The sequence below is a fragment of the Fusarium proliferatum genome (assembly GCF_900067095.1).
Source record: "Fusarium proliferatum ET1 genome assembly, contig: FPRO_scaffold009, whole genome shotgun sequence".
Taxonomy (NCBI): Eukaryota; Fungi; Ascomycota; class Sordariomycetes; order Hypocreales; family Nectriaceae; genus Fusarium; species Fusarium proliferatum.
In genome coordinates, this window is record NW_022194798.1 from 2249792 (window position 1) to 2273231 (window position 23440).

General features: G+C 50.6%; 6 protein-coding genes across 6 annotated transcripts; 2 read left to right on the forward strand and 4 right to left on the reverse strand.

Annotated features, from left to right (window-relative positions):
- Window positions 1-1748: 1748 nt before the first annotated feature.
- Window positions 1749-3459, reverse strand: FPRO_14912 (uncharacterized protein; the record flags this gene model as incomplete). Its single annotated transcript, XM_031220827.1, has 2 exons — window positions 1749-2947; window positions 3003-3459. The coding sequence occupies 2 exons, from the start codon at window positions 3457-3459 to the stop codon at window positions 1749-1751; spliced, it is 1656 nt and encodes a 551-aa protein (XP_031086446.1).
- A 1471-nt stretch (window positions 3460-4930) lies between these two features.
- FPRO_14911 (uncharacterized protein) lies at window positions 4931-6785 on the forward strand (the record flags this gene model as incomplete). Its single annotated transcript, XM_031220828.1, has 5 exons — window positions 4931-5152; window positions 5205-5683; window positions 5754-6091; window positions 6151-6542; window positions 6597-6785. 5 exons carry the CDS (start codon window positions 4931-4933, stop codon window positions 6783-6785), a joined length of 1620 nt encoding a protein of 539 aa, XP_031086447.1.
- A 919-nt stretch (window positions 6786-7704) lies between these two features.
- FPRO_14910 (uncharacterized protein) lies at window positions 7705-9324 on the reverse strand (the record flags this gene model as incomplete). Its single annotated transcript, XM_031220829.1, has 1 exon — window positions 7705-9324. One exon carries the CDS (start codon window positions 9322-9324, stop codon window positions 7705-7707), a length of 1620 nt encoding a protein of 539 aa, XP_031086448.1.
- An 860-nt stretch (window positions 9325-10184) lies between these two features.
- Window positions 10185-11373, forward strand: FPRO_14909 (uncharacterized protein; the record flags this gene model as incomplete). Its single annotated transcript, XM_031220830.1, has 6 exons — window positions 10185-10296; window positions 10344-10559; window positions 10611-10664; window positions 10713-10760; window positions 10813-10985; window positions 11038-11373. 6 exons carry the CDS (start codon window positions 10185-10187, stop codon window positions 11371-11373), a joined length of 939 nt encoding a protein of 312 aa, XP_031086449.1.
- Window positions 11374-12479: 1106 nt separating this feature from the next.
- Window positions 12480-13949, reverse strand: FPRO_14908 (uncharacterized protein; the record flags this gene model as incomplete). Its single annotated transcript, XM_031220831.1, has 1 exon — window positions 12480-13949. The coding sequence occupies one exon, from the start codon at window positions 13947-13949 to the stop codon at window positions 12480-12482; it is 1470 nt and encodes a 489-aa protein (XP_031086450.1).
- Window positions 13950-14924: 975 nt separating this feature from the next.
- Window positions 14925-23084, reverse strand: FPRO_14907 (putative type I polyketide synthase; the record flags this gene model as incomplete). The annotated part of the gene is made up of 5 exons (XM_031220832.1): window positions 14925-16106; window positions 16158-20929; window positions 20980-21932; window positions 21982-22769; window positions 22830-23084. The coding sequence occupies 5 exons, from the start codon at window positions 23082-23084 to the stop codon at window positions 14925-14927; spliced, it is 7950 nt and encodes a 2649-aa protein (XP_031086451.1).
- Window positions 23085-23440: the final 356 nt, after the last annotated feature.

Below are 23440 nucleotides of genomic sequence, written 5' to 3' on the forward strand. Positions count from 1 at the left end.
GTATGTTGCAACCAATACACACTCAGGTCAGAGTGAATGCGCTCGGGCTGCCAAAACAATCAACTTGTCAAAGCTTTACTATATAGCGGCAGGCAGCTCTCGTTTTATTGCTGGCACTCTTGGCCACCGTCAATGCCACTTCTAATTCTGGTTGATTCTTCAACGATCGAGTTTGAGCCCATGATTGAGAACACAAGTCGTTCCCAGTATATAGATAGTCTTAAAGATCAATACCTTTTGCTCTATAAGTAACTATTGTATCCGGGTCCTCCAGAAGGTCCTTAAGAGACATAGCTATCGCAATTATAGGGTTTAGTAGTACAAATACTACAGCTAAGGCCAAAAGTCTTATAAGTTGTTTTCTCGTTATTGTTCATCGAGGCTGCAATCCTTTGTATAAATATCAGATGCCGCTTAGACACGGAATCTCTCTTCATTTCCCACCAAATGTAGCTTCTGTAGTATACTCAAGCTACACAATGGCTTGACCATGTAACCTCTTCAGCCTTCACCGCCTGAAGGTCTACTCCAAAAGCATCCACCTGTGGCCACAATCTTTACAAGTGACCAGAAAAGATCGTCAAGTACACGTTATCCTAAATGGTGCAAGCTAGCCCGTTCCGGCGGACGTTGAGTTTGTGGCTACAAAGTTTGTTTCACTATTGGCCGTTAACGCCGTTGACTTATGACTGTTACACTGCCATTTTCGCAGAGCTAGTGGATTTGCCGTTTTGCTACCCCGCTCTGAACTCTGGGAAGAGTTGCATAAGAAGGCAATTTCTCCTTTTTGGAGCGGCCGAAACTCTATGATCTGTTAACACTCGGCTCAGCTGATAAACTCACATCGACCTTGTCAATTGACCCGTCCTTCCTGTAAAAAGCCGGACCATGACCTATCTTACTTGTGGCTATGACAGCGATACATCAAGCATTTCTGATGGCGACATTGATACCCCACTCACTTTGGACGTTGTGGGTAAGAAAACCCGGCCCGCTGTGCTGATAGAGCTAATAAAAGATGCTAAAGAGTTGGACGTGAACGATATATTATCTTTGAGCATTTCGGAAACTGAAGAATCATTGGAGACGTCTGCTCTACATGGTCAACCAAGCACGCCCTTGAATCATAGTCTATTAACGACACAACGAGGATGGGAAGGTCTATGTACCAAATACGATCAAGGGATCCAACATCTGCGAGATATCGAGGATCAGATGTTGCGCTATCAGGCACTGCATCCCTGTCTCTCTATCACTCATGGGAATCCTATGCTATACACACAATGCCACCACATGGTAAAGGATCGAGGCCCCAACAATATTCATCGAACTGTCGATTCTCTTGGCGGTCAAGAGGGAGATGCGGGGAAATGTTGTTCTCAAGACCACCACCATCACCTCAAAGTTCATCTTGATAATGCTGTGGAGGTATCCATTGTTACGCTTGATACCCTGACCGGAAAGAAGACAATGATAAGCTTGACAACCAGGTCAACTATCAAACATGTTCAGCAGCTACTTGGGTTTTGGGAATACGATTTACCAATGAGTTTGCAGGATGGAATTACAAGCCAAGTTGGAAACATTTCTTTCAGTAAATGAGACTGTAGTATATATCTCAATAGCTGCTCGGGATTCCCATTTATTTAGATATTCGATCTGCATTCAGTGTTCTTTCTACTTAGGGTAGATCGCTCCTTTTATGGTCTACCAAACCTGCTGAATACCGTGAGTCTCTACAAAAGAGCCTAGGCAATGACGGCCAGTCTGTCAAAATCAGGTGCCCAACCACCATTGACGCCCGAAATGGTAATGGTGTTCGGCCCACTGGTTTTGAAGCCAGAAAGCTCCACGGCGTAGCCCTTGTAAACATCCTTGTCCCAGTTGTAACCTGTCAGTGGAAAGCTCACAGTCTGCGCAGTACCGCCATTGACCTTGATGGAAGCCAAGCGGTCGTTGGTACTACCGGTGAAGCTGAAACCTACATCGCCATTGATGAAATCAAATAGAACGTTTTGAGTGACCTTTGACGTGCTGATATTCGAGAGGACAACCTGACCGTTGGTGCTGCCACCAACATTTCCGACCTTGGTTGAGGAGGTGCAACCAGAACAAGAGGCAGTCTTTGCCCCTGAAGACAATGACCCAGTGGATATAGAAGTGTACTTGTAGATGGCGGTGCTACTGACTTTCTTGATGTTTGAGAGACGTAATGCGACCGAGCCATGCCCGTTGACTTGCTTGGAGAAGGAAGCCGCTCCAGTGGTAGTTTTGCCCGTCCACAGATCCTTGATGTCAGCTGACTGGTAGCCGAGGGCAAAGAGTTGGAGGCTGAGGGTTCGAGCACTATTGCTCTGATCGACATAGAGAACTGCAACATCCCCGTTGGCAAGCGGTCCCGCCCACAAGTCTCGGTCACCAGTCCATCGCTGCACCAAGCTGACGGGCTTGACGGCTGCGTCCTGGTTGATCGAGATCAAGTCCTTGTTCTGAAGAACAGCCACAGTCTGGTCCGACAGCGCCGTGATATCTGTGGAAATCATGAGAGCGGACTTGAGCATGGCCCATAGAGCGAAATGGGTCGCCTGTTCGTCAAATGTCATGCCAGAGTTACCAACCTCGAGAAGATCAGCATCGGCGATGTGGCCAGGACCTGAGAGGCCCCTATGTGCGATGTGGATGGCTTGGTTGGAGATGCGATACACATTGCCCCAGCCTTCGGCTATATCGTCTGAGAGGCGGAAAGAGGTGGATACGTTCTGAGTCCATTCCGCGGGACCTTCGAGGCCACTGGATGAGGAATATGGAACACCCCACTGGCAAATGAGCATTCCAGGAATCCCAACCTTCTGCAACTCGCTCCACATTGTGCCGAAACGAGTGACAAAGTCAGTTCTTGGATCCTTGGGGGCATTGTTGCTGGCGCTATCAGCGTAGCAGTTGTCATCTAAATCATGCCCTGGTTAGTAAGATGCTATTTGTTTCGGATGTGAAATACTTACATTTCAAATATTCTGTATTCAGCGACTTGAAAAATGCGGCGTCGACGGCTTCGTGACCCAATGATCCAAGCACAGGTGATGGGTACTGGGGATCACACATGCGCACACCGGCGTCTGAATACATAGTCCACTTCATTCCCTTGGACCTGGCCAAGTCGCTCAAAGGCTTAAGTCCATCCGGGAAGGCATCGGAATCAATCTTCAACGCACCCGTGGTAGGGTCACGCTGTGCATCTCGCGAGGCCCAGCCACAATCGATCTGGAAGAATTTGTAGCCAGCATTGACGAAACCACGGCTGGAGAGAGCCTCAATAGCTGTGGTGATGGTCTTGTTGGTGGGGCTGCACGAAACCTGATTATATGAGTTCCAGCCCATAATAGGGGTGGACTGGAAAGATTGACCGGAAGCCAGGGAGGGAATGGCGGCAACCACCAGGATTGAAGGGATGGGCTTCATTGAGGTGATAGACGAGATGATTTGCCACAGGGGCGGAAGGATTATATCCAGAGATGGTGTTCTGAAGGGCCGGTATGGAATTTCAGCACTCCCGAGGCCTGCTATTTATGGTTCAAGAGTTCAGTCACATACATTCAGCAAGTTATACCGGTAGGTTCCATGCATTCTTCCGGCATTAATACTGCAATCGGGCCGTTTTCATTTCTTTGGCAATATAATTAAGCTTGCTGCATGTATCATGGCAGGGTATCTACAACCTTGGCTGAAGATCCCCCGTGGGGAAGGATCACGGGCCGCAGGAACTCGTCTCATTCCGCGATGATCTGCGCCCGGGTCTCGTGGCCTCGAGGAGGCCTATATGTGCGGCTAACTACACATAGACGCTACGGCTCTGACCTGGGGGATCTATTAGTGCGGTTCCCGGCATACTGGCCTGTGAAAGCCTGGTTGAACTTTATACGAGCGCAAGCCCTAGTAATTGGCGCGCTTTTATGACTTGCTTAAATTACAAATGTTTGTCTGTTAGTCGAGTAACTCAACCTCTGACGAAACGGAGTGGAATAATGTCCTGGTATGTGTATGGAGTAAGATGCTGACGTATTCTTGTGGAGTATAGTGTCGTTTTGAGGTAATAGACCTGGCAGCTAACACTTGCGTCGCACGCCTAGTCTCTTTCTCTAATTGCGGTCTTGGGGAATTACAATGTGCAGGTATTGAGAAGAGGTTTTGTTCTTATGAATAAGTATGTTGGCGTGCATCAAGTTTACCCTGGACTTTCACAGATGGTCTAAACGCACTGAAATCTATGTCACGCGCGTCGTGTCGGGATAAGTTTCGGGAGGCAATGAACCACCGCAGGAAGTCATAATCCCGAGCAGGGCTATTTAGCCATGCAAAAAGGGTGCCAGAAAACGTATTGCCAAGGCTCCAGTCCCGGAATACGGCAGCGGACGGGAATAGACACGCGATGACAGGGTCTCCGGCTATCGATGCCGTGGAAAATACCCCAACGGCGCTAGAATGCAGCCTGGAGAAGGAGAAGCTACGTGCTGATAGGTGCGTTTAACACTAGCGCAAATCTAGTCGCGGTTGATCTTTTGAAGCTTATCCCCAAACGGAGTCTCAACCCCGTGGAGTTACCCCCAATACCCCATTCTTGACCCCATCAACTGTCCCCCCCTCATGGCGCTAGAATCGAGTCTGGAGAAAACACAGATAATACGGCCGAGATACCACCGTTTTATCCGCGATGCCAAGCTCTCATAGGCGCGTCTAAGACGAGGATTTATCTCCTTGTCACACTTCATCATTGGATTCTCGGATTGCCTTTTCTCGTGCTGGGAGAGAACCTGCAGATCAACATATAATGAGTCCACGACCGATCCATTTCATCCCATCATTAGCTCTCTGAGACACAACTCTCTCCCCACCCTCATTACCTCTCACTTTCATCTTTGTACCGACAGCCAACATGGGTATCTCTGAGAAGGAGGAGCCAGTCTCGGCTGCTGAGATTGAGACTCAGAAGCATACCATCAACCACCAGGCAGATCTCGATCACAAGGCTGAAATCGCCCAGTTCAAAGGCGATGCCATTGAAGCTGAAAATGCCGAGTTCAACATGGGCGTCCTCGAGGCCGTCCGTGCCTACCCCATGGCCACCCTATGGGCATTCATCATGTCATGCACCATTGTAAGTTCTCTCTCATGGACCCTGGCTAACTCTCCCAAGCTGACAACATCAGATCATGGAGTCGTACTGCGTCTTCCTGATGGGAAACTTCATCGCCCTGCCTAAGTTCGCACAGGACTATGGTGTCTACAGCGCAAATGTCAACAAATATGTCATCACGGGTCCTTGGCAGTCCGCCCTTCAGTGCTGCGGTCCCGTCGGTGCTCTTATTGGCGTGACTATTGCTGGCCCGATTACTAGTCGCATTGGGTACCGCTGGGCCACAATCGGAGGTCTGATGCTTCTCAATGCCTTTATCTTCGTCTTCTTCTTTGCCAATTCGCTTTCTGTTATGGTAGCAGCCCAGGTCCTCGAGGGTATTCCATGGGGTATCTTTATCGCCAATGCCCCCGCGTATTGCAGTGAAATTGTCCCAATGAGACTACGTGCTCCTGCAACCCAGATGTTGCAAATGTTCTGGGCTATCGGTTCCATTATCGTCAACGGCGTCGCGTATCATTACAACGGACTTGAAGAGAAGGCAGCGTACAGGTATGTCCTACACCTCCATACCGTTTGAACTCACAAATGAGGATTCATTCTGACAATATATGTCTTTCAGGGTCCCCATCGCTCTGCAGTGGATGTTTCCAACCCCTCTTGCTATCCTGATCTTCCTCGCCCCTGAATCTCCATGGTGGCTTACCCGTCGCGGCCGATACGAAGATGCCGTTAAGGCTGTCGCCCGCCTTGGTCGCAGCACTGTGGTCAAGAACCACGAGGAGTCTGTGGCCATGATGCGTCGAACTATCGAGCTCGAAAAGTCCGAGAAGGAGCCTAGCTACCTCGAGCTTTTCAAGGGAACCGACCGTTACCGAACCCTGATTGTATGCGGTGTATATGCTGCCCAGAACTTGACTGGCAATCTGATTGCCAACCAGGCCACATATTTCTTCGAGCGTAAGTCTCCTTGCTTCGCTACTCCACTCGACAATAACACGTACTGATGCTTTTGATAGAGGCTGGTATGACCACAAACACTGCTTTTGCCCTCGGACTTATCACCTCTGCCCTGCAGATGATTTTTGTTATGCTGTCCTGGATTCTGACTACCTACATTGGCCGACGCACCATCTACGTCTGGGGCTCATTTATCAACGTCTTGTTCCTCCTTGCCTTGGGTATTGCAGGCAGTGTTGGGAAGAGCAATGCAGCCTCATTGGCCCAGGCCTCCTTGGGTCTTATCGTGTCTGTGCTCTTCACACTTGGCCCAGCTCCTGTTTCATACGCCATTATCGGCGAGACATCAGCCATCCGCCTCAGGCCTCTTACGACAGGTATCGGGCGTGCCAGTTACTACCTGGTTAATATCCCCTGCATCTTCTTGTCGAGCTATATGCTTAACCCCAAGGTATGCCCTTTGTGCCCTTGTCTTCATGTACTTGAGAACTAATGATTTCTATAGGAAGCTAACCTCGGCGGAAGGTGTGGCTACGTCTGGGCTGGAACGGGCTTTGTGTGCTTCCTCATGTCATGGATCTGGCTGCCTGAGTTCAAGGGTCGCTCGTACCGTGAGATTGATATCTTGTTCAACCGTCGCGTCCAGGCTCGCAAGTGGTCCAAGACTGTTATTGACCCCAACGACGATGAGTAGATGCTTTTCAGACAGACAGATAGGCGCCCATGATCTGTATTGATCATCTCGATATAGTGCACTAAATTGAATCATCTTGCTGATTGATAGTTAAAGCTTATGACATCTCAACGAGATATATCAAGCCGTTCCTGTATCCCAAAGCCATTCGACATGGTATCCTAGATCGCTAATATTTAAAGAGTAGTAGTTTTCTCAATTCATGCTATCCATTCGTATTCTGAGACCTCCTGGGCTCCTTTCACCATGGTAACTCTCTTCTAAATCTTTCTTTACTTGCCCTGCTTGATGTTGATTTTAAATGGCAAGTAAATCAAATATGGGCATATTGCAGCTGTCAGTCGCAGCGATATTGGGAAGCACCCTGGGGAGAGCCTGAACACAATCATAAACAGGTAATCTACTGCTCAAGAGAGCATATTGAAGTCTGAAAGAGCGTCCTTCCTTTTTGAACTATTTGAGACGCCGTATAATTCCGTCTTCGGCACATGCTTCATATCAGAGACGGATCACTAGCATCCAAAGTAATCGAGATAGGCGGCGATTCTTCGTGGTCGCTGGTGTTATTTGGCGCGGAACTACCATTGCTTCCGATGGCGTTGGATCCAGCGCACTCCCAGCCGTTATCTAAAGCAGACCCCTCACGATCAAGATTTAATAGCTGGTTACTTCTAGATAGACTACTTGTATTCCCCTGACTTGAATAGAACCAACCTGCTTGACTGGCGCGTATTTGGACCACTCTGAAAGCCAATATGTAAAAGGGTAACAGTCTTTGGCAAGTTATTAAAATAGGCGCCACATATTAGCAAAAAGCGTCATTTGAGCTTGGCGAACAGAGAAGCATTTGAACCCTCTGGAGCAAAACGATCATTTCAAAATCTTATTATCAAGTCTTGCAGATCTCTCGATATCACGTTCAGGCCTCAATATCACCAATTTTGCCCATGATCTTACCAAGGTCTTTATCAGCAGTCCTCCACTCCTCCTCGATGACCTTGGATACCCATGAACCCCTCGGCTTTAGCTTGAATTTGAACTGTTTGGGCTCCGTCATAAACCAGACAACCTCCATCTCCATTTCATCTACGTCTTGGGTAGGCTCAAAGTCAAATGCCCAGATCATCGTTGCGACCTGGGCAAAGGTGCCATCTACAGCAACACGTTTTCCAAGACAGCTTCGCCGACCGTGACCAAATACTGGCAACGGGAGGGAAGTCCTCAGTTCTCCTTGGTTCTTAATGTCTACGCGCATGCTTTCACCATCTAGCCATCTTTCGGGAATGAATTGGTCGAGGTCGCCCAGCGACTGATCAAACACAGCTTCATCACGACCGATAGACCACGCATTTGTCAAGACCATCGCATTCTTGACGATGTTGATACCCTTAAAAGAGTCTTGTTTGTCTGCCCGACGAGGTACACCTCCCGGGGAAATAGGCCGCCAACGCAGAAGCTCAGATACAATAGCGTCAATGTAACAGAGGGAGGATCTGTCCGCGAAGCAAGGGAGTCGATCCCGCCCGACAACAGCATCCAGTACGTCATGCGCTCGTTTTATAAAGCTCCTGTTGGCTGTCATCGCAGCGATGAACAACCAGAGTATTGTACGAGTGCTAGTCTCTATACCACCCTGGACACTCGTCGCAAGTGTGAAAGCGAGGTCAATGTCGGGAATCGACTCCTTGGCGTATTTCGCTGCAAGGGAGCGTGCTTGTTTCGTTGCATTCCATCCGGGACTGTCATCACCGAGGCTTAACAAGTGCAGGTTGAGGTCTTTTTGCTCGTTAAATAATTTATCTGCAGCTCTACGCCACGGTGAAATTGCCGCTGGGAGCTTGGCAAGGAATGGGAAGATATCGGGCAGGCCAGGCCTCGACGCATACGAGGTGACCTTAGCTTGCGTCTCACGGACCCGTTGATAAAGTGGATAATCAAGGGTGGGAACCCGAACGCTATAGTGTAATGCGAGAATAATACTCGCTTGTGCGCGTTCGAGGAAAGGGAACACATCGTCGCTGGTAACGACTACCGCCTTGTGGTCGCTCAGTTCGACGAGGTCCTTGACGAGCTGCTTGGCTTCGAGTTCCATGACGGGCTGATAGCGCGGAGCAGCGACACCACCGAGCGACGGAGACAAGATGCGATGATGAAGCTTTAAATGCGCATCCATGTCATGCATCAACGTGAATCGTGACTGTCCTGGCCCAGCGCCTGTGATCATCTCCATGCCCACGGACCTTGGACGATTGCTGTACCAAGCGCCCCTCTTGCCCAGCAGCTCTGTCGCTGCCTCGGCTGTGTTGATAACAACAACGGGCATTATCCCGAACAGTTTCGACGTTGCGATAGCGCCATTTTCTTTCACCCAAGCATCCCATCGCAGCAGTGGCTTCTCGATTGGGGAGTTGTGGATGTCGCCGATGATGGGTAGTTTGAGGGGCCTCTTCCTGTCTTTCCTAGTTGGCGACGAAAAATAAAAAATTGTTGCACCAGCAACAATACCGAGCACCAAAAGTGAAATTGAAGTAACTGCCATGTTGACCAGTGATCTATGTCTATCCCAAGTTGCCAGCAATGCTCGCCAGCACATTAAACCTCTCACAGGCCAAGACAATCCCCGCACGGGTCTACTTCCAAATTTGGCAATCCTCCGCAAATATCACCATCATGTTGCATTATTTTGTTTAATCCGATAAGACGTGTTACTTCAGTAATCGAGGTATTATTGGGAGACCAATTGATACGTCATCTGGGGCTCTGCAATGAAGCCAAAACAACCAGACCATCACAGATTTCGTTGTTTTAGATCAGCAAAGTCTGAAAAGCTGAGTTGAGGAGATTGTACTGGAGAATTAGTTGTTGTTGGCGCACCACGTTGCATGTGACAGCGCTATGACAGTACATCCGTGATTGTTTCCGAGAAGCTAGGGCCTTGCTGTTGACGCTTGGGTGCATTACCGCTTCACCTGAACTCTGGTGCACGGGCATGCAGCAACTAATCCTACTAAAAAAAATCCTTTATACCTTCTCTTTCTGGAGACATGCTCCACTCTGTTAGTCCTGAGTAGTGACATAAATATGTGTTTGAAACATCCTGGCCGTTGATCATGACAGCTGAACTGACAGTCCTGACTCTCAAGGGAATGAGCCTTCCTGAATGGGTATAGCCATAGAAACTTGTCCGAGCACCGCGTTTCAGAACACGGTTTCTCAGGACATGCATCTAACTATAGCTCAACGCCAACGTCATTTTGGAATGGCAGTCTCTTCGAGCACGTGATATTTTTCAGTCTATTTGACTATTTAAGAATATATATACGTGCTTGATGTCCAACAATCAATCGCAAATAATCTCATAGTCATCTCGTTTCTTCATCGCTCGTTACCTTTTTTAACATGTTTACCGCTTTGTTTCTTTCTGCCCTGGCCTGGAGCCAAATGGCAAATGCCCATGGAACTATTACCAGAGTAATTGGTGCAAATGGTGTTGTCATGCCCGGACTTACAAGTAGGAACATCTCTGGAAACTTGAGCCTGGTTGCTAACAGGTGGCAGTCCTTGATGGAACACCTCGATCTTCTACCTCTGCTGCTTCCGGAGCACAGGTTGATACTAGCGTGATCCGTGACCCCGAACTTGGTACTAGTAAAGCCTCCGCACTTGGTCGCACTAGCAAAGGCCCAGTTGACGGCGCTCGCGTCATTAAGGCTTTCATGCATGGTCTCAAGGGCCGGTCCCTTGCTGACACTATCCTCGGGGGAGGCGAAGAAAGTATAGTGAAATGGCAAGCAACAATAGCTCTTGACAGCTAACACTCTATAGCTACGAGAGAAGCCGTGTCTTTTGTAACTGGCAATGCTGGTGCAGTTGTAAACGGTAGGCTTTTGTTAATATACTTTAACTCGAGTTACTGACCTATTCCAGGCGTGCAAGATGGAATTGAAAGCTCTCCAGTTGGCGGTTTGGCCCTAGGTATGTCGACAGAAGCAGTTCAAAACCGGCATTATATGCTGATCGATAGTAGGGGCTGAGCATGGAGTTAATGGTCTTCTGGATGACTTTTTCCAAACGGCAAAGGGTGTCCCATCTCCTCGTGGATACATCGAAGACGGTGTCCAGAATTCCACTGGAGTTGGTGCCAAGTCTGGGTTGCCAACCACCGCATCCGATGGAACTCTCAAGTTGATCTACCACCAGGTTCGTGACCATGATTCTCATTTGTGATCCATATTGACTTTTTGCCATTCAGGTCAATGAGGACGGTGCTGGCCCCTTGCTAGTAGACATTGACTTCACTTCAGGAGGGACTGATCCGAAAGCTTTTAAATCGGCTGAAGTGGTTCAGAACATCATTGGAGTATTGGGCTTTTCGACCGTGAGCTCGACTGACTTTCCCGTTGTTGTCAAAGTGCCTACTGGTCAAATTTGCACTGGAAAGGTAGCTGGCGTTTCTGGTATCTGTATTGCAAGGGTGCGAAACAGCGCTACTGCTGGCCCCTTTGGAGGCGCTGCTGCATTCACTCATAACCCAGAGGCTGCAAAGGGGAAGGCGTCCAGCGCAAAATTTCGCCACCGCCATGTCTGATTGACGGGTTCGCGCATGCTGGGACTACCTTGCGTCATGTTGTGACCAGTTCCTGAAATTGGTTGGAAATAACTCGGGCAACCTAAAACCATACCTTTCTCGCTATTTCCTATACAATAGCAATATCTTAATACATGCCTATATCTTTTAGTCCTATAACGTCTATACGGGTAGTTGAACCCATATTTAAAATAAATATTAAAGTAAGAGCATAAGCGCTCTGATTGTAGTTGGTGTCCTTCTGCAAGTTGCGATTGATGGTGATGTTGCTTGGCTTAGAATTAAATGATATAGGGTGGCGGGCCTCGCCCGCATCTTATCTTATCTTATCAGCCGCCAGCCAACGGCGGAATGAGCTAACAAATTCCCCGCATATATCCGTAGTGTCGTCAGGTCAACCGAAAAGAATACATCTGCCAAGTTTATTCACCATCTTGGATCTCCACCCACAAGTTAACATTGCATCGCAATCTTTAATCGCAGCGCAACCTATTCCGGCATGCGCGTCGACGCCATTCGCGCATGGATCGATTCCGTTGATTCTTCGAGCCCGTTATACTTCTGCGGGCAAATTTCCTTAGCAAATACAACTAAGAAAAGAAGGCTCAGCGACAATTCAATGGAGAGCCCTTCAAAATGGAAGCGCAGGGAACAGCCCGAAGCAGAAACACCTTTTGACCCCGACAAAACACCATAATCATCATCTACTCTCCCAGTGAACTCTATCTTCGATCATCCGCCACCGTCATTCTATGTCACTGGCTCTACTATCGACTCATTTCTTCGCACTCTTGCGGCCCGTCCGCATTTCCCCAAGACAACAGCGTCAAAGTCTCAACGAAGTCCCTTACGCCCAAGCAATAAAAGAAACGAAGCGACCTGCATCGCTTAAATCGCCCGATTCGGTTCAGTCTTGAGCCTGATCTGAAAGCAGCTCTTCCTCCCGATGCACACGATCTGTACAAGGCGTTGCACGATGTGCAGTGGGGCACGACATTCTTCCGCATGCTCTGAAGGATAGGGAAGGGATTGAGATCCCCGGTGTCCACCGAAGCATGTGGCAGTCCCCTTGCCCAAATGTAGACAACGATGCCCCTATCGATATTTCACAGCTGCTTTCCCTCCCGCACAAACTGAAGACCCCTGTCTAATCTGCCCAGCTTGACGAACCAGTAATCTGAGAGGTAGTTGGTTCGAGGCTGCCAGGGTGCTTGGGCTGCGGCTCTTGGGAGCTCGCTCTCTGCCGTGGTGACGTACGTCGACGAGAGGCTAAACAGACGCCTTGGCGTCAGGGCGAGGCCCTGTTCAGCTCGAGGCGTGGCGCTTGACAGCTTGGCCTTTTGCATCTTCTGCAGTAGACGGCACACGAGCATGGCGGCGGTATCAACACCAAGAGTCCATGAGATAGTGGTGTAGCCGATGACAAGGGACAGATTTGGCACATCCTGCAGCATGGTTCCGTTCCAAAAGTACTGCTCAGAGGGTTTGATAGGGACGCCGTCGACGTCAATGGTGGCGCCACCTGCGAGTTGCAACTTGAGGCCAGTCGCCGTGATGATTATAGCAGCGGGGATCCTGTCTTGGGGCGCATTCTCAAGCACGATGCCGTCGGCAACTACCTCTTTGATGTTGCCCGTCTTGACGTCAGCTTTGCCCGTGTGCAGACACTTGAAGAAGTCGGCATTGGGGGTCAGGCAAACACGCTGATCCCAAGGGTTGTAGCGTGGGCTAAAGTGTGGATCGTAGGGCAGATGGTGCGGCAACTCCTTCTCGACGCCGTTCCGGAGCCGCTGACGGGCCCGATCCGGAAACGTTTGACAAAAGAGCCAGATCAGGCGGGACCATATCAGGAACGACAGGCGGGTGTAAGCATGAGCCCACCGCGCAGGGAACAGCCGCACAAGCCATGGCGCCTTTTTGCCGCCGTTGGGGATGGACAAGATATACGACGGGCTCCGCTGCACCATGGTAGTTCGAGCCGCCTTCTCGGCGAGTTTGGGGATCAGCGTGATGGCCGTGGCGCCGCTGCCGATCACCGCTACCTGCTTGTTGGTGTAGTCCAGATCCTCGGGCCAAAACTGGGGGTGCACTACCTGGCCCTTGAAGTTTTCTAGGCCGGGGATGGCCGTGTCACGGCCGTTGTGATAGTCGTAGTAGCCAGTGCAGAGCATGACGAACCGGGCATGATACTGAAGCTCCTTTTGTGCGCCAATGTCTTCTACCTCAAGGGTCCATTTCTGCTGGGGTGTAGACCATGAGGTATGTTTCAGTCGCCGTTGGCAGTGAACATGCCTGTCGATTCCGTAAGTCTGCGCACATTTCTTCATGTAGTTAAGGATAGCACCGCCCTCACCCAGCGCGGTGCCCTGATCCCACGGCTGCCATGCGAAGCCAAAGGTGTATAGATCAGAGTCCGAGCGGATGCCTGGATAGCGAAAAAGGTCCCATGTGCCGCCGATATCATCACGGGCCTCGAGTATGGCGTAGCTGAGGTTCGGCAAGGCAATTTGGAGGCGGTACGCCGCGTTAATACCGGCCAAGCCAGCACCGACAATTATGACGTCGAATGTATCCATTTTGGTTCTATTTCTGGAGGTCTATCATGATGCCGATTGAGGGTCTTTTGTTCCCTTAACGTGCTGTATCTCATCATGAAGACGGAACAGGTTGGCTCGTAGGAACGGAATTCAGATGTGCAATTGAGTCCAAATCCGCCATGCTCGGTGGATTAATTTTGTGCCTTCTCGGCGATTTTTGGATTTGTGGGTCAGATCCAAGAAACTCACCGAATTGGACGCTCATACGATATAATCATCTCAGACCGTCGCATGGATACTATTCCTGCTGCGACGTTTAATACCCGCGCCTTGGAAGGATTCGAGTTGCATGCGGTATACAATTTCCCTAAACGGGAACATCGAGGACTGAGGCAGATGTCCAAAGTGATGCCTCAATAAGAGCCACATTATAGCTACGTATTTTCCATCAGGCCATGTATGAGGTTACAGTGAGCTCCACGCGAGGGCTTAACAACTGCTGACAGACTCCCGATTTCCAGTTGGCCGGCCGTAGTCAAACCACCACAGCTCTCAAATGGCTTCTATTAGGCTACGGTTAGAAGGTACTAATATAAAGAAGCTAAAGTCTTAGCTAATAAGTATGAATCTTTTATAAAATATTACTAGGTTTAGCCTTTTTATAGCAGAAGAATTTGTCTTAAACATCAGCATCATTATAATAAAAAGCTTTCCCATGTAGTATTTTGCGTTATAAAATAAATCAAATTATGAAGATATGAATAAATTTGATCTTGTTACAAAGTTTCATTAGATGATAGATATAAGAAGGCAGAATTCCGTGATGAAATAATTAACCAGTAACTTCTCTCGCCAAAGGCAGAGGCCAACCATAGCTACTGCGTCAGAAAGGAGGACTGCAAATGAATATTGCCTTCGAGTGAATCAAGGAAATCTTAATGCACTAACATACACATCGAGCAAGAGCATAGAAAAATTGATCAATTATATCTTTGAAGTAAAGAATACAAACTATCACTGTCCATCTGCCAGGGAGCTTTCCACCAAAGTACTCTTCTCTGCAACTCTAAAGGCAAGCGTCTGCAGACTATTCGTCTGCAAAATCTCAAATACGGCAATATCAGCCTTCATGTGTTTCTGGAACCAGTTTCGGAGCTCGACAGCCACCAAGCTGTCTATTCCAAATGCACTGGTTGGGCGGGTCGGGTCCAGCTCTGCGACGTCCATCATCAGACTGCGGCTGAGCTTGATTGTCATTGCGTCGATGATGACCGTCACAGCATCAGTTAGTAAGAGGGCTCCCTTGAGGAGAGACTGAATGGACTGCTCGCCCGCATTATTGGACTGACCGGAAGAGCGGGCGCCCAATTTCGGGAGGTGAGAGAAGACTGGGCTAGATTTCCAGAAGGGTTCGTCAACGGGAACGCCGTCGTCACCTGGAACGGTGGATTGTGTCTGGATGCCAGTAATCATCTGACTGGTAGCTGATGAAGAGGATGACTCTCGAATGGAAGTCTCGAGGATGGCAAGGAACTCATCCTCCTCAATACCCACGAATCCTTTGCTCTCTAGATTGTTGCGGATCATTCCCGTAGAATCCTGAGCCACGGCTCCCACAGACAAGATCATACCCAGATCAACCGAGATGGCAGGGAGTCCTTGCGAGCGGCGGTACTGTGCGAGAGCATCCTCGTACGCGTTACCGGCTGAGTAGTTGGCCTGACCGGAGTTACCAAGAACACCGACTGAAGACGCCATGATGACGAAGAAGTCTAGCGGTTGGTTCAACGTAGACTGGTGCAGATTCCAAGTTCCTTGAACCTTGGGCCTAATGCCGTTGTTGAACGACTTGAGAGACATGTTGTCGAAGATGGCATCGTCCAGAACCATGGCAGCTTGAACAACACCACGGAGAGGTGGGAAACTATCGGCAATGCCTCTTATGGCGGCATCTAGTGCTGGTCCATTGGTGATGTCAACCGGCAGAGCCTTAACTCGCGTGCCAACCTCAGCAAGTTCATCAATGAGCTCGCGCACTTCAGGGCGGCTGTCTCCAGAACGCGAAGCAAAGATGAGGTTCTTGGCACCTCGCGAAGCCATCCAGCGTGCCATACTGCGACCGAGACCGCCAAATCCAGTAATGAGATATGACGCGTCCTCCTTGAAGGTGAAGGGACCCGATGATGCTGGGATAGCCTAGTAGAAATTATTAGACAAGCAGGAATGGCATTGCAAAGTGAAACTTACTGGGACCATGTCGTTCTCTTCAGGCACCATAACAATCTTACCGACATGCTTGCCTTGCTGCATGAAACGAAAGGCCTCCTCAAATTGGGAGAATGAGAAGATCTTGATGCGGGGAATAGGTTTGATGGCCTTGGTTCGGATGAGGTCCATCGTCTCATGGAGAAGCTCACCTGCCAACGAGATGTTCTGCTCATAGACGGTGATGAGATCGATAGAGGCAAACATGACATTACGCAGGAACGGCGCCATATCGAGACGACGGTTGTCTATCATATCCTTCTTGCCTATCTCGATGAAGCGGCCAAATGTAGCAATGCAGTCCCATGTAGCACTCAGCATCTCTCCCGCCAAGCTGTTGAGCACGACATCAACGCCGCGGCCGTTGGTTGCCTTCTTGATGTCTTGCGCAAAGCTAATGCCACGACTAGAAAAGATACGCTCGTCAGGGATTCCAAACTCGCTCTTCATGAGGTCTCGCTTGTCTTGAGTTCCAACCGTTACAAAAATATTCGCCCCAAGACGTTGGGCTAGAGTTATAGCCGCTTGACCAACACCTCCAGCAGCTGCGTGGATGAGGATCGACTCGCCCTTGCGGAGACGAGCCATGTGTTGTAACCCATAGATGACGGTGTTGTATACGATAGGCAAGGAGGCCGCGGTGGCGTAGCTCATGTCGTCAGGGATTGGTTCGACAACGCAAGCGGGAGTACGAGCATAGTTGGAGTAGTTATATCGAGTCCACGCTACCACACGCTGACCGACCTTGACATTAGAGACATTGTCTCCGACGCGGTGGACAATGCCAGCACACTCAAGTCCAAGCGAAGGGTCAGACATCTGTCCCGTGCAGATCATGATATCGCGGAAGTTGATGCCGGACGCCTTGACTTCAACTTCAACCTCGTCAGTGCCAAGGGGTTCGGCTGGTAGAGGATCGTCTTCGAAGCGCAGCGTATCCAGAAGACCAGGCGTCTTGATGCTCAACTTCAAGGACCTACCGGGCTGGTAGAAGGGCTGCAACTCTGTCTTATCGCTGACAGCCGATTCATGGTGCAGGCAGCCATGGATCTGAGCGCTGGAATCAACAGACTCGAGGCAGCGGCAGACTTTCCAAGAGCCATCTTCATAGTGATACTCGGGCTCCTGAGTTCCGGGGTTCCGCAGGACTTGCTTCAACAGCTCAAGCAATTGTTGTGCAGTTTCTGAAGGGTTCTTGCGATTGATGGACGCAAAGTCCGCCGTGGTCAACGGGAAGGTCTCGTTCTCAGCCCGGAGTGAGCGAGCAAGACCGTGGAAGAGGGCCGACTCTGGACGGCTTGCGTTGTTGAATGCTCCTTCGGTCACCCAGAGCAAAGCACGGCTAGACTTGAAGATAGTCTTGATGCCTTCAAACTCGGCCAATGTCATATCCTTGATGACGGAGCGGTTGACCTCAGCCAGAGACACGCAACAAGTGTTCTCGAGGGGTGTGTCTGCAGCTTCGGCAAGTCGAGTCCTACGAACTGGAACACCCAGCTTCGAAAATTTCTCGTCAATACACTGCTCCAAATCACTAGGTGCGCCGTCATCGACGATCAGTACTACCGAGGAAATAGATGGGTCGACGGATGGCGGGGCAGGCTGCTCAACAGCAACACAAGAGAAGACCCGGCCCAGCTCGTCCTTGGGGTCCTCACTATCTGGTGCAGCGAGAGTCAGGTCACTGAACCCAACACGCTTGAGGTGCTCTGCCCACATATCCTGATCCATAGTAGGACCCCAAGGGCGGTAGCTCTCCTCAGACATCCACCAGCCGGGCAGGCAGCCAAACAAGAGGAAGGCCTGGTTGAGTATATTGGAGATCTCAACCAAGATGAGACGACCACCCGGCTTAAGCAGCTTTCGCGTGTTCTCCAGAGTCCGAGTGATGTTGGCCGTAGCGTGTAACACCGAAGCTGCAACGACAAGATCGTATTTGCCAGCCTCGAAACCCTGATCAACAGGGTCTTCTTCAATGTTGAGTCGTCTATACTCAACAAGGCCCTCCCAGTCCTTGAACTTGGTCTCGGCTTCCTCGAAGAAGCCCGAAGAGATATCGGTGAAAGTGTACGAGGTAAACTTGGGGTACTTCCCGTTATTTCCGCCGAAAGCTGACAAGATTGGGGCCGTAGCACCACCAGTACCGCCACCAATTTCCAGAACTTGCATATTAGGGTTCTTGTTGGCAAGGATTTCGGCGTAGTGGTAAATGATGTCGTAGCCCATGACAGACTCGTAGTACTTGTACAGAAGCTCGTCTTCCAGCATCAGCGCAAGCGGGTCGACGACGCCGGTGAGGATCTTGTCGAGCTTTCGGCCCACTCGGCAGATGAGCTGAGCGTCGGTACCAGAGGGTTCCAGACGGACAGCCAGATTCTCCATCTTCTGGCTGATGACTGGGTCATCAAGTTGCTCCCACTCAGGTGTCTGGTGAGGGCTCTTGTGAGCCAAAACGAGGTCGCTCTGGTACTGCATGAATCGGAAGAACTTCTGGTGGTGAGGCTTCATGCTGGGAACCTGGTCTTCAGTAACAGTCTGCAGAACCCGGTAGTAGTAGTAGTAGGCGATCGACTCGAGGTTAGCCACTCGCTGAGGGTCTTCAGGGACAGGAATAAAAGAACGCATTAACTCGTCACCCTTGTCCTGGGATAGAAGCTCTGGATCCGGGTGCCACGTGGAGTGGAAGCACAGCTTCTTGATAGCTTCTCGACCCGATAGACCGTCATTGGCATTCTCTCCAGAGTCAACTCCGCTGCACTTGACGTCCTTAAAGCTGACCACCGCGTCGCCGGTGCCCTCGTCGCGGACAAGAACATTGGTCGTGACCTCTCGGAAGCCGGTGTATCCCGCAGTTGCGATGCAGTCAAACCGATGGCCAGCAGCTTGAGCAATATCGCCTCGTACAAAAGTGTCGGCGAAGAAGACTGGTAGATACGGAGACGCGATGGAAGTCTGGGCATGTAGCAACGCGGGGAACACCATCTGGACAAACCCGTCCATAGTGGCAGGGTGGACGAGATAAGGATACTCAAACTCAAAAGGCATCAGGGACTTGGTATCAGGCACAGTGACGACCCCCTTTGCTGTGCCCTCGTTGGACACGAGGTCTCCAGTCAAGTTCCGGAATGGTTCTTCGTACACCAAACCCACAGCATCGATGATGTCATACAAGTTCTCAGCTGTGCGGGTTCCCGCAAAGTTCTCCAAGCCCACTGCAACATCCATCGTGGGGTTGAAGGGAATATGGTTTGAATGAGCCGTGTTCGGGGCATCATAGACGGAAGTAATCATACCGTGAGCGTGTTCAGCCCACCCATCAGCGGCAGACCAAGAAAAGACACGGAACTCATACCAAGTGTTGGAGTAAGAAGCTGTACTTTCCTTGTAGTGACGCAGAGAGAACAGCGTCTCAACTCCCTCTTCACTTGCTGGAACCATCAGAGCGCGAATCAGCTTGACATCTTTCAGCCGGTATCCAACAAAGTCACCCTGAGGTGCTGTATACTCAGGCATTTGTCGCAGATGATGCATCGCCTCGAGAGCCATGCACATGTAGGCTGTACCAGGGTAGACATATGAGCCCTGCACGATATGACCCTTCAGCCAGGGCTGCTCGCGGAGACGAATGAGATTGCGCCAGCGTGGCTCCATAGGGTTCCAGTCATTGACAGGATATCCCAAGAAGTCAGTGCGAGCATGACGGCGGAAGCGATGTTCGATACTCAACCGCGACTCCATCCAGTGGCTCTTGGTGTGGTTCCAGAAGTATGGAGGCAGATCAACGAGCACACGCGGCTGTGCTGTATGTGACCCAGCGGGGGAGTTGACCTTGTAGAGGTCAATAGTCGTACATCCCTTGGCAAAGAGGAATGCCGCAGCCTCAAGAGCAGTCGCGCAAGCATCCTGTCCCCTAGATAGCACAGACTTGTATACAATGCCGCTCTTCTCCAAGCCGGGAACGCCCAGAATTTGCTTGATTGGACCTGCCAGGGCAGCGTGAGGGCCGACTTCTACCAAGACGTCTACAGATGCTTGATTGGCGGCAAGACGACGAGCACGCTTGGCAGTGGCACGGGGAGCACAGAGAGCCTGCAGACCAGTGTTGAAGCGGACGGGAGACACCATGTTCTCCCTCCAGTACTTAGGGCCAAGGATGTCAGAGGACTTCAATAGCTCTCCAGTAACGGCCGAGACCATCTCAATAGTTTCCGAGGGTGTATTGACCTCCATACCAGCCAGAGAGTGCTCGTAATCGCTAGCAACAGCATCCATGTGGTGGGAATGATACGCCGTCGAGACCTTGAGTAACCGCGCAAAGACGGAATCCTTCTGGAGAGCTTCTGCCAGAGCGGCTAGGGCAGATCGATCACCCGAGACAGTGACATTGGTAGGGCTGTTGATGCAGGCGACGGATGCCTTCCCGAGCTCCGGAGCAAGGGCACTGATGTAATTGTTGGCATCTTCCTCAGCAAGACCAACAGCCATCATGGCGCCATCAGCTGACGGTAGCTTTTCTTGCACACGAGAAGAGTGCAGACCGCGGAAGTAGGCCGCCTTGAGGGCTGATTCCGTTGGCAAGATACCTGAAGCATAAGCGGCGGCGATCTCACCACTCGAGTGGCCTATGACCTTCTGGGGACGAATACCCCAGCTGGCGAGCAGGTCAACCAAGGCAAGCTGGAGGGCCGTGCAAGCGGTCTGGCTAACGAGGGACTCGTTAATGCGAGATGTCTCCTCATCCTTGTTCAGTTCATCTATGCCAGTTAGTATCGGCCCCAAAGATCCACGACCCAGAGTTACTTACCAATGAGAGACCATTTGGCTCCAAGACTCTTGACAAACCGGTCAGAATATTCCAGCCGCTGTTGGAAGAGGGGGTACGTCTGTATCAACTCTCGACCCATGGCGAACCACTGCGCGCCCTGGCCTGTAAAGACAAAGCCGATCTTGAGCGGGTTGATGGATGCGCGCACCGGCTTCTGGCGCGTCGCGGCCACCTTCTCAGCCAAGTCGGGTAGAGACTGAGCCACCAGGAACGACTTCCAGGGCAACATGGAACGACGGCTGCAGAGTGTGTACGAGAGGTTGTCGAGGAAGGCTTCCTCGTCTGCCTCCTTGCGGTGGGCCAGATGCTCAGCATATACGGCCGCGCTTTTTCCAGCAATGTTCTCTTCATGAGTAGACCAGATGAACACGCGGTGGCGCTTTGCAGGGGAGAGAGAGTGACCATTGGAGTGGCCGTTGGTATAGCCGTTAGTAGGGCCATTAGTATGGCCGTTTGTATGCCCATTGACACCGTTGCCATTAGACAAGACGGGACCAATCGCGTTGCTCATTGCAATACCAGTTTGCAAGTCCAGCAGTGGCCTAGGGGCCGTTCGGTGAGCACCCTTCAGACCACGCCCATTCAGATAATGAAACGCATCATCAAGAATGACGTGTCCGTTTGTTCCACCAAATCCAAACGAGTTGACACTAATTCGACGTTGCCCCTTGGTTGGCCAGGCTATCGCCTTGGTGGGGACTCGCAGGTTCCAGCCTTCAAGGTCAATCTGCGGATTGGGGGTCTCAAAGTACACGTTGGGAGCAATAGCGCCACGTTCGAGAGACAAGACAGCCTTGATGACACCGGCAAGGCCACTTGTACCTTCAGTGTGGCCGACATTTGTCTTGACACTACCAATATAAAGTGGAAGCTTGCAGCCATTCTCGTCCACAGGGCGGTGGGGGCCAAAGGTGCTACCGATGGCTCCAGATCTAACATAGGTTAGTAGAGTTAGACATTGTTTCTGCATAATGGGCTTACTCAAGGGGATCTCCGGCTTGTGTTCCAGTGCCGTGAGCCTCGAAATAGGCCGTGGTAGCAAAATCACAACCTGAATCCCTGTACGCCGTCTTGATAAGCTCCTCTTGAGCCTCTCGCGAAGGCAACATGATACCTGAGGTCTTCCCATCCTGGTTGCAGGCAGTGCCTCGAATAACAGCACGAATGGTATCATTGTCACGGATGGCATCAGCCAAGGGCTTGAGAATCAAACAAGCAATACCCTCACCACGGGAGTAGCCGTTGGCACGAGCATCGAAACTGTAGCATCGTGAGTCGGGGCTGAAGAAATGCATGTTGGACATGGCTGTGATGATGTCCGGGTTAAGAATCAGGTTCGTGGCACCGACGATGGAGCAATGGCTCTCTCCTGAACGCAAGCTCTGACAGGCCAGATGTAGGGCGACCAGACTACTACTACAGGCTGTGTCCAGGGTCAGACTGGGGCCCTTGAGATCATAGAAGTAGCTGATACGGTTAGAAAGAATAGCAGCTCCGTTACCCGTCACCGAGTACAGAGGTGCTGTTTCTGGATCTCGATCGATAATCTCATAGTAGTCTCGAGAGAAGCTTCCCACGTAGCAGCTCGTGTCGGAGCCAGCCATGTCCTCCATACTCATTCCACCACTCTCCATGGCCTCATACACCGTCTCCATAAGAATGCGTTGTTGAGGGTCAATGCTCTTTGCTTCTGTGGGAGGGATGGAGAAGAACGATGCATCAAAGGCGGCAACGTCTTGCTTGAGGAAGTGTCCTCCCTTTGCGTTTGTCTAGAATTACTTTATCAGTATCAAAGCTCTTAAAAATGTGGCAAGGACAAAAGATCATACGTTTCCTCCTCGTTCGCCATCAGGATGCCAGAAAGAATCAATGTTCATACGCTCCTTGGGAACTTCGCTCCAGGCGGCTTTCCTCTCGGCACATAGTTCCCATAGCTTGTCTGGGTTGGTGGCCTCGCCGGGTAGTTTACAAGCCATGCCCACAATGGCGATAGGCATGGACTTGTCTTGCTGCAAGACAGCCTGGACGAGAGGCTCTGGCATTGCGTCGCCATTGTTTATGATATCTTTGGTGTATGCCGACATTTTGACGACGGGGAGAAACTTAGGGGAAGACTTAGCACAAAAGTCAAGGGAGGACTTGTGAGGTATCTTAGGAGAAAGACTAGGAGAATAGTGAGAGAAGTGAGGAGTGCAGTTGTCTTCTCACAGCGAACCGGGCGTTTTTGGTATATGACATTCTTTCCAGACGCACCACACTCAAGAACGCGATGTCTCTACAAGGTGGCAAGTCCCAACAACCAAACGTATCTCCGATAGAGACCGCCGAGATGGCTAGGCCGTAAGCAGTGGTGGGTAAAAGTCGTAAGGCGTCAAGCGGAGGAATGGTGAACCAGGTTCGGATTCCTGCGCCTCGTTTCAACTCCCCAGCTGCGTTCACA